General features: G+C 39.5%; 1 protein-coding gene across 2 annotated transcripts in view; it reads right to left on the reverse strand.

The window, feature by feature from the left end:
* dgcr8 (DGCR8 microprocessor complex subunit) overlaps nt 1-7118 on the reverse strand; it is a 48598-nt gene extending 41480 nt beyond the window's left edge. For both annotated transcript variants that reach the window (XM_043715421.2, XM_043715420.2), the window contains exons 1-3: nt 7041-7118; nt 3806-4817; nt 2188-2350 (exon numbers count right to left, since the gene is read on the reverse strand). In XM_043715421.2, the coding sequence (XP_043571356.1) occupies nt 2188-2350; nt 3806-4513 (871 nt within the window). In that variant the 5' untranslated portion in view covers nt 4514-4817; nt 7041-7118. The remainder of the gene's footprint in view (nt 1-2187; nt 2351-3805; nt 4818-7040) is intronic.
* Between the last annotated feature and the right edge of the window lie 3716 nt (nt 7119-10834).

Consider the following 10834-nt stretch of genomic DNA (forward strand, 5'->3'; position numbering starts at 1 on the left):
AAAGCATACCAAACGCCTTCTTCACTATCCTATCTACCCGGGACACGACTTTCAAGGAGCTAAGAACCTGCACTCCAAGGTCTCTTTGTTCAGCAACACTCCTTAGGACCTTACCATTAAGTGTATAAGTCCTGATAAGATTTGCTTTTCCAAAATGCAGCACCTTGCATTTATCTAAATTAAATTTTATCTGCCACTCCTCAGCCCATTGGCCTTCTTCGTTGTGCACTTCACCTCCAATTCTGGTATCATCTGCAAACTTATTAACTATACCTCTTAAATAGCGAAATCGGACAGGTACTCCAATTGGCAAGAAAAAGCACCCCAGAAGGATCTGCAATGGGGTTGACTATTTATTGCATTTACAAATGTCTTAGATGATGGGCAAGAAAGCCACATTTCCAAGTTTGTGAACAGTAAAAGATAGTTGTCATTTGAAGTCGTATAGATGGAAGCAGAACACTGGATAGTAATACATGAAGTGAATGAATGAAAATATGGGAATTGGATTTTACTAAAGCCAAGTGTGTGTTTTATCAGTTCTAACCTAAAAGGATAGTTTCTAAATGGTGAAAGGTTAGAAGCAGGAGACCAAACGAATTGGGTATTCAGCATACAGGCTATTCAAATGTCATGAACATGCAGAGAAAGTAAATAAAAAAAATTAATTGAATGAAACTTTTTATATTTAAAAGGACTACTGCATAGGGATTAGAAATCATATTGCTCAGCCCAGCTTACATGGTATGGGAGTGTCCTTGTGGGCATCTGACCTTACAAAGAATGTATTAACCTTGTAAAGTGTGGATTGACTAGAATGATACCTGGACTCCAGCAATTAAATTAAGTGAGATTACACAAACTTCAGTGGAATTTGATCAAATGTAAAATATTAAGTGCTTGATCAAAGTTTGCAAGATGTTAAGAAATTGGGGAATCTAGGACATTGCGCAAAATCTGGAGGCATAGTTTTCAGGAGCAAAATTGGAAAACACGTCTACACAAAAAAGGTGTTAAGAGTTTTGAAACTTGCTTCCACAAACAACAATTGCTGCCAAGTCAATTGTTCAGTGTAGATCATAGGGTGACAGCATTCTGTTAACTCTGCATGCTAATCTTTGGTTATGTAACAGGTCAGCCGCGATCTCACTGAATGATGGACAGGCTGAAAGGCTTCGCCCTGTTCCTATGTTCGCTCAAAGGACTTTCACCTTCACTAAATCTATTGTACGCTATTTCAACCATAGACATAAAACATGGTGAATGTGTTGCTTGTTCTTAAACACTGTCCAGTACCCATTTTAAAGGTGCATTACAAATCTGACATTCCTTTAAGCTTTTAAGCATTGGTTAAATTTGTTTCATCATTTAGTTCTATATGACCTGACAGAAATTAAGGAGGGACTTTACAAACAAAGGACTGTGGATGCTGGAAATCTGAAATAAAACAAAAACAGAGTGCTAAGGAAACAGAGTCTGGCAACACCTGTAGAGAGAAAAACAGAGCTAATGTTGAGTCCAGTGACCCTTTGTTCTGATAGACACTGCCAGACCTGTTGCGTTTCTCCAGCACTCTGTTTTTGGGACACTAACATCTTAAGATAATCTTTATATCCAAGAGTTTCAAAGACACTGATGTCAGTTGAGTTTACTTCCATTATCCAACTCTATGACTATAACTTTTCCTTTTCAGAAAGAATCTTAAAATTCAATAAACATTTGTACTTTACAGTAGTATCACAATTAATAAATTACCTCTCAATCAAGATATTGATGAAAAACTGACATATCCAGAGAAATCTCACTAGGATTTGAGACAAACCACAAACTCTTGATAGAATATGCTTCCATCAATAACTGTGCAAACACTTAAAAATGCTCAATTCCAGGTTGACAATTTAATTTACAGGGCTGGAGTTGGGATGCTAACACACGCAAGAAAAAAAAATCAGTCGCAGTTTCACAATTTGTTACCAACGATGATCCCTGTTGAAAATTTTGTAAATGTGAATGGTCCTTAAGAATAAATTAGGGTAATTTGTGATACTCTTCACAGGAAAATCTTTGGCCAATACAACAATACTTGTGAAAAATTGGCATCTTAGCAAGGTCTGACCAGAATCTACTGAGCTGTACGATATCTTCAACAGGTAAAACAAAACCTGTTAGAGTGTGTCATCCACTTACTTTTTAACACAGTTTTAATTTTGGTCATCATTGGCTGCACACTTGTTTCTTCATCAGTCTGGTGGTCACTGTCACCAGTATTCTCCTCTTCTACCCGTTTCCTCTTTCTGGGAGGAGGTAGCACTGCCTCCAGTAGTGCATCAACATCATTATCAAAATCATCCTGTAAAATACAGCATTGAAGGCCATCCCACTATAACAGTATGAAGATTTCTAAATAGGACATTTAAAAAATAAAAAAAAAACTTTTTAACTCTAGCTGCACTGACACAATTATGTCAATTGGATTATGTTTGTTCCTTTAAACTAAAGGAGTATAGGATTTCATACCAAGTTGTATAGTATTAAGCACAAATACTGATCATTCTCCAGATGCCTGAAATAAAGTACACATGTACGCTTTAAGCCAAATGTTAAATTTAGAGTCTGATATTCCACTGAGGGATAAAGCTGTGGCTCACACAGCAACTATGAATCAATCATTCAAGTGTTCCCACTTTATTTCTGGGCAACTTAAAAGCATTTTTAATTATACAGAAATTAATTTATAACACAAAGAAGGTTGTGAGCAACTTAAACTGCTTTGAAGCTATGAAATGTTATTTTAAAAAAAACTCAAAACAATAATAATGTACCTGAATTAATCTGGGTGTGCCCAAATACAAGCTTGTATCTTATCAATCGACTTTGTTACTACAATGACATTAAGTGGGATGCTAGTATTTGAATTGGATGCATTTGACACATATGTAAATTTCTTTGCAGGACTAAAAATAAGTTAGGTATAAAAAATTGGCTTTATAGTTATTTATAAAGTGGGTAAGTTATTTTAAATTGAAACACACACAACACACTGAAGATACAAAAGATACTTGCTGCACACTTCCACTGTCAGAGTTTAAGGTTCCAGCCTGGGCTCGATGCCATCACTGTATTGAGCTTTATCTAATGCTCTGGTCAGTCTTCAGAGTTGGTTCATCCATACATACCTACAGATGGGTGGACACAACTCCGACTAACCAATTCATAGACAAGGGACTGGCATCAGAACTACGCAGCAGTTTGTATTTCTGTTCATCCATTATTGACTGAAGGAGCACAGTTGTGGAAAGAGAAGTGAAGTAGGAATGGAAGGATATTTTTGCACAAAAAAAAAATTAAGACAACTTGCATAGTCATTAAAAAAAAACCTTATCAATCATGGTAAATATAAATATAACTTGTTGCATTGTGGACTGAAATAAGTGGACTTTTTGTTTGAAATTTTACCAGCTGGAAAAGTTGTTGATGGTGAAGTGTGCTGGTCATAAAGGGCTAGAAAAACACATACAGGGTTCAAAATACTAAACATATTACCTGATGCATGTAAATAGAGGGAACAATTAAAAATCAGTACAACCTCCAAATGTCAACACTTAGGAAACACTGGAATAGAGAAATATTATTTGCAATTTAATGACAGTCCAATCTTGAATAAGAAAGGTTACATGCATCAGGCAGGAGCGCGGGAGACAGAAAAAAAAAAGAGGAAAAAAGGTAGGGAAGCCATTTATATCACACAAGGAGAAGTCCACGTGCAATAACATGCACGTGAGTATTTTGAACCCTGCTCACATACCTCAAAAGAGTAACTCAGAGCTTCTTCATCGATGTGATCCTGTTGAATGATCATTTCAGATTTGAAACCTGTTCCCTCAATATCATCAGTTTCGAAGTTTTCTGTAAAGTCTTCTAGTTCATCGAGTACTGCAAATTCCACTTTTTTCTCCTGATTGTCTTCAATCTCTTGCTTACTAGTATTTTTACTACAAATACCCCCTGACCCCACTACTGTATTACTATCAAAAGGAATGCCATGCAAATCTCCATTTATGCTATTGATAAATTCGGTACTTTTCTCACCAGATTCAACACCAGTATAAACTACCTGTCTGTCCTTGCTTTTACTATTATCTGTAAAGACAACTCTAATTTTTACATCTTTGAGTAACTTAATATCAGGGGCAAACTTAGGAACAGCCGGTGCATGACGTGCTGTTCTTGGATTCTGTGGACAGTTTTCCGATACTGTTGTGAATTGACTGTTAAAGGCAGTGGATTCCATCGTAAGAAGCTGGTCTTGGCTGCACGTGTTACAGTCCCCAGCGGGAGTGTCTGAAAGTCCATCACCACCAGAGCCAACGTCCATAACTTCTGCGTCACTGGACATTTGCAGGGGAGGTGGTGGAGGCGGCGGCGCACTTGGAGGAAGAGGTGGGGGACACGGCTGATTCTCCACATTCAGTGGCTCTTTGGGCATAGGTGGCATACTTCCAAACGTCTCCATTTTTCCAAACTTATTAATTCTAAGCTATAAAGAGTCCTAAACAAATTATATCTTCGTCAAATACCCAACTAAGAAATTAAACATATGCCAGTCCAAGTAGATTTTCTCAAAAGTTATGGTACTAAGCAAATTTTACAGATGATTCAGTTAAGCTGACTACATTGTTCTTTTCATTAAAGTAGACAGCTTTTAGAATCACTGTCTCAATTATTGGAAATCACAATGTATTCAGCTTAATCAACGCTTGCAATTAGATAGAATTCATCATCTTGAGTCCTTGACACCATCTTCTACTGATCACCACCTGCAGAGATACAATAAAATGCAATCAATACTTTCCAACCAAAAGGATTATGCGTAAACTGTCAATGAAATTCTAGCTGCCAGAAGAATGCATTGTATTAGTAGAGTACTCAAATTCCCTTCTGTTCTGTTTAAGCTGTTTTTCTTAATTCACTCATTCTTGTTTACTTCTACTGAAGTATTAAACAAATGGGTTAACAACTTTACTGATGCAGTGGAGTAAAACATTTTAAACTAATGCATTAAAGCAATTTTACACAAGTACCCAGTAAATGTAATTTCAGAGCTGAAGGTTCTAGGTACTGAAGGCACTGGAAAAAGTATTTTCAAGATTGGTTTTCATTGATTATGTTCTTATTTCTAAATACTCATTGTGTTTTACAGATGCAACTTATTCTCCAGTTTTATTTGATTCTCTGATGAAGCCATGATAGCTATTTCAAAAGCAATTTTCATTATCCAGTGAGTCTAGCTAAATAAGTATCTCAGATTATTACTCCACCCAAATTGATAACTTGTAACCTGTACAAGTCCTTTTATAAAATTATTAATGAAGCAGTAATCAACAAGTCAGCAACTGATTAAGTAACACATTATAATAATGCAAAAAAAATTATAGAAAAGATAAGTCTTCACTAACCAAGATATAGAGAATGCATAATGTCAAGGAGCACATTAATCACAAATTTGACACAATGAATCAAGCAGTACTGCGTTAAAAATTCAAATTTGCAGAATAGCCAATTTCAGCTGACATTTTAATTTCAATATTAAAAAAACTAGATAATTCCAATACATTTTAACTCAATAGTTTATAATTCTGATGTAGCAAAGAAAAAAAATGAAAGCATTAGATATTGGTGTAAAGTTATTTCTAATGTAAGAAAATTAGAAGTTTAGTGGATAGCGAATGTTATCTAAGGTTACAAAGAAATCTTGATGAATTGGGTTAATGCCTTAGGAGTGGTAGTTGGAGATTAGTTTGGATAAATGTGAAAACAAACAAGGGCAGGACTTATACAATTAAAAGTAGGGATTTGTGTTGTGTTGTAGAACGGAAAGACCTAGGGGCTCAGGTACATAAATCTTTGAAGTTTAACTATGTTGATAACATGGTAAAGGAAATGTTTGGCGTGGTTTCCTTCATTACTCAAACCTCCGAGTATAGGTGTTGGAACACCATGTTGAGGTTGGTGAGGCCTCTTCTGGAGTACCATGTTCAGTCTGGTCACCATGTTATATGAAGGATATTATTAAGTTGAAGAGGGTTCAGAAAAGATTGGCCAGGATGTTGGCAAGAATAGAGGGTTTGAGTGATAAAGAAATGCTGGATAGGCTGGGATTTTTTGCACTGGAGCGAAGGAGATTGGATAACGTTATAGAGATTTATAAAGCCATGAGGGATGTAGATAAGGTGAACAGCAGGTGTCTTCCCCGTAGGTTTGGGGATTTCAAGTCTAGGGGAAATATTTTTAAGTGAGAGGACAAAGTTTTATAAAAGGACATGGGGCAACTTTTTTTTTTTACACAGTTCGCGTGCGGAATGAACTTCGAGAGGAAGTGGTGGGTACAGTTACAACATTTAGAAGATATTTAGATAAGAACATGAATGGGAAATGTTTGAAGGGATATGGGCCAAGCACAGGCAGGTGTGGAATGGTTTATGATCGGCGTGGACCATTATGATTGAACCGAAGGATTTGTTTCCGTGCTGTGTGATTGTATGAAAACGAAAATCCCCTTACTCCCTCCGAAATATTAGCTCCTTGATGCCTTATAAATATCGATCTATCCATAAACTCCAGTACCCCCGCCTTTCAGCGATCTTCGCTGAGGCATTATGACAGGGGAAGCAGGATTAGAATCGATGGAAGTCACACAGCAACAGGCCTTTGGTGAGGCTCATTCTTACTCACCCAACGCCAACCCGTCTCTCACCAGAGGATTCAGTCAAACAAACAAACCCCTGCACCAACTTAAAATGAAACACTGAACCCCGGTATTAACGACCCTTGTGTCTAATTTAAAGTTAAGCGAGGAAAGAGAAAGACCCCCCCCCCCCCCCCCCAGGCCTGCGTGAGGCCTAGTCTAGACTTCGACAAAAAAAAGTACTTATTTCGTGAAGCTGCACCTCGAAGATTAACTGCTGTTGAATAGTTAATAATCAAATAAATGGCACCTTCAAGGCTGCATTTACGTTAGTTTAGCGCAAAAGAAAACCTACCGTGAAAGCTCATCACATCGATAAACATCAGAGAATTTCATCGCCCTGCCTTCACCCATCAGCTCCGGCATCAGCCGCAGCCTCAGCTCCAACTTCACCAACGCGCATGCACGACACTGAAGATTGATGTAACGGGCGACCAATCGGCAGACGCGCAGTGGAGGAGGCGGGGCTGCCAGACCGTCAGTCATCAGCGGACGGTGGCGGCGACGGCACGCATTCGGCACAGGCTTTGATTGATTTGTTTTTTGGTCGCAGTAAGCCAATCGGCAGCTCGGAGGCCGCGCCGCCCTGGCCTTCAATCACCGCCTTTGCTTTGCCAGACCGTTACGGCGCGGGACCGGAGCTCACGTCAATCATCGGATCGCCCCGCCCAGCGGCTCCTGGCTCGGCCACTAACCGTCAAATGCGCATGCGTCTTATACTTGATTGACAAGCACCATGGCAGTGCGGTGAAATGATTGAGGAAATGAATACTGCCTTTCCCTACTAAAGATAGATATTCCTTTTTTAAATATCAAAATGCTTATATTTATTCATTCGTAAGTGTGCACCGGTGTTTGGGAGGGGATGGCAGTCGGTTAGCTCAGTTGGTTGATCATGCAGAGTGATGCCAACAGAGGGTGTTAATTCCCACACCGGCTGAGGTTACCATGGTGACACTCAGGTTAAACTACCGCCAGTCATCACTCTCGAATGAGAGGTAGCAGCCCCATTGGTCGAATACAAATGTGGCGGCCTTACCGTTATCTTGATTAGATTAGATTCCCTACAGTGTGGAAACAGGCCCTTCGGCCCAACCAGTCCACACTGACTCTCTGAAGAGTAACGCACCCAGACCCATTTCCCTCTGACTAATGCTCCTAACACTGTGGGCAATTTAGCATGGCCAATTCACCTGACCTGCACATCTTTGGACTTGTGGGAGGAAACCAGAGTACCCAGAGGAAACTCACACAGACACAGGGAGAATGTGCAAACTCCACACAGACAGTCGCCAGAGGCTGGAATCGAACCTGGGACCCTGGTGCTGAGGCAGCAGTGCTAACCACTGAGCCACCATGGCTCTTTGCTATGCTAAATGGGCAATAAATGCTGGCTTATCTCTAACTGTCCTGGAGAAGATGTTGCAGTCCATTTGGTGCAGGGTCAGTCAAAATACTGTTGGAGAAAAGACTTCCAGGAGTTTGACCTAGGAACACCAAAGGAAGTGACGTATTTCTGAGAATACCTAATTTATGATAAGTTAAGAATCACACAACACCAGGATATACTCCAACAGGTTTATTTGGAAGCATTAGGTTTTGGAGTTCTGCTCCTGATGAAACACCTGGACAACCACTTGATGAAAGAGCAACGCTTCAAAAGCTAGTGCTTCCAAATAAACTTGTTGGACTATCACCTGGTGTTGTGTTATTTTTAACTTTGAGGTAGTGAAGTCTGCAGATGCTGGAGATCAGAGTCGAGAGTGTGTTGCTGGAAAAGCACAGCAGGTCAGGCAGCATCAGAGCAGCAGGAAAAATCAATGTTTTGGGCAAAAGCTCTTCATCAGGAATTTTTAACTTTGTATACCCCAGTCCAACACAGCACCTCCAAATCATAATTTGTGACAGTATGTCTTTAAGGAGAATTTCCCCGAATTCATACAAATATAGAAAATAGGAGCAACAGTAGTCCATTTGGCCCAAGATTAGACTGGTGCTGGAAAAGCACAGCAGGTCAGGCAGCATCCGAGGAGCAGGAAAATCGAAGTTTCGGGCAAAAGAATTTCTGACGAAAGGCTTTTGCCCGAAACATCAATTTTCCTGCTCCTCGAATGCTGCCTGACCTGCTGTACGTTTCCAGCACCACTCTAATCTTGACTCTGATCTCCAGCATCTGCAGTTCTCACTTTCACCATTTGGCCCTTTCAGCCTATTCTGTCATTCAGTATGATCATAGCTGTTCATTCAACTCAGTACTGTTCCTGCTTTCTCCCCATATCCTTTGATCCCTTTCATATATATATGGGACACAGAACAGTATAGCACAGTATAGGCCCTTTGGCTCTTGATGTTATGCCAACCTTTTATCTTACTCTAAGAGAAAACTAACCTACATACCCTTCATTTTACTATCATCCATGTGCCTATCTAAGAGTGGCTTAAAAGTCCCTGATGTATCTGACTCAACTACCAATGTTGGCAGTGCATTCCACATACCCACCACCCTCTGTGCAAAGAACCTATCTCTAACATCTCCCCTCAATCTTCCTCCAATCAGCTTAAAATTATGCTCCCTTGTGATAGCCATTTCTGCCCTGGGGAAAAGTCTCTGGCTATCCACACTATCTATGCCTCTCACCATATTGTACACTTCTATCAAGTCACCTCTCATCCTTCTTTGCTCCAATTAGAAAAGCCCTAACTCACTCATCCTTTCTTCATAAAACATGCCCTCTAGTCCAGGCAGCATCCTGGAAGATCTCCTCTGCACCCACATCCTACTTTTAATGAGGTGACCAGAACTGAACACAATATTCCAAGTGTGGTCTAACCAGAACTTTATAAAGCTGCAGCATAACCTCGTGGCTCTTAAACCCAATCTCCCTATTAAAAGCCAACACACCATATGTCGTCTTAATGACCATATCAACTTGGGTGGCAACTTTGAGGGATCTATGGACGTGGACCCCAAGATCCCTCTGTTCCTCCACACTGCCCAGAATCCTGCCCTTAACCCTGCAATCTGCATTCAAATTTGACCTTCCATTTGCCTTTACATGAGGACGCCAGATCTCATTGCTGCATCTCTTTTCCTATTTATTGCCATTCAGATAATAATTTGCCTTCCCATTTTTGGTAACAAAATTGGATAACTTTACACTTATCCACATTATTCTCCATCTGCCACATATTTTCACACTGACTCCAAACTGCACTGAAGTTTCTCTGTATTCTCCTCACAGCATAGCCTCCCACCCAAATTTGTGTCATCTGCAAAGCTGGTTAATATGACACCTAGTTTCATTATCTAAATCATTAATGTATATTGTGAACAGCTGGGGTCGAAGCACCGATCCCTGCGGTACCCCACTGATCATTTTCACCTTAATAAGCAGAAGATTGTAATTAAATAAGTGTAAATCCCTGACCAGGGTATTTCCTGAAGATCTCTACCTCTAATGGTACTGTTTTGAACTTTCGGTTTACAGCATAAGTTGATATTTAGCCCATTATCCATAATAGGGCTGAATAGGGGATGGAGTACTGGAATGGGTTGACAGACAGAAGACCCAGCTCAGGAACAAAACTTTAATTTTATAACAAATCTCAGAAAGACTGACATGCATAAGCAGCATCTTGGGAAGGCACCAGACTTGACAGAAAATTACTGCAGGATTGTTTCTGGCATATTAAAATCTTTTTCCATATTTATCAATCATCCTTCTCAACTCCCTACTTAGCAAAATCAAATAGGGCAGATGCTGGAAATTTGAAATAAATGCAGTTATGATTTATGTGGGAAACGATTCCCACTGTTCCCAAGCCATCACAAATTGTGTAAATTCCTAATTAGACAACCAATTTGCCTGAGAAACTGCTATTCGTGACAAAAGCCATTTAAATCAGGTTTTGTTATTAACAGAAAATAACTATTTATTCTAAATACTTAACTTTTTAACAGATGGCAGATAAAGGATCCATTTTCTTCTGCAATGCAATATAAACCTCTTAAAAACCCCAAATACACGTACACTCATTCATGATTAAGACAGATGGAAGATAAAGGTTTGATGTATATTATGGGTGGAA

This window comes from Chiloscyllium plagiosum, unplaced genomic scaffold (assembly GCF_037043375.1).
Source record: "Chiloscyllium plagiosum isolate Xiang-an unplaced genomic scaffold, Cpla_swu_hap1 HiC_scaffold_24, whole genome shotgun sequence".
Classification (NCBI taxonomy): domain Eukaryota; kingdom Metazoa; phylum Chordata; class Chondrichthyes; order Orectolobiformes; family Hemiscylliidae; genus Chiloscyllium; species Chiloscyllium plagiosum.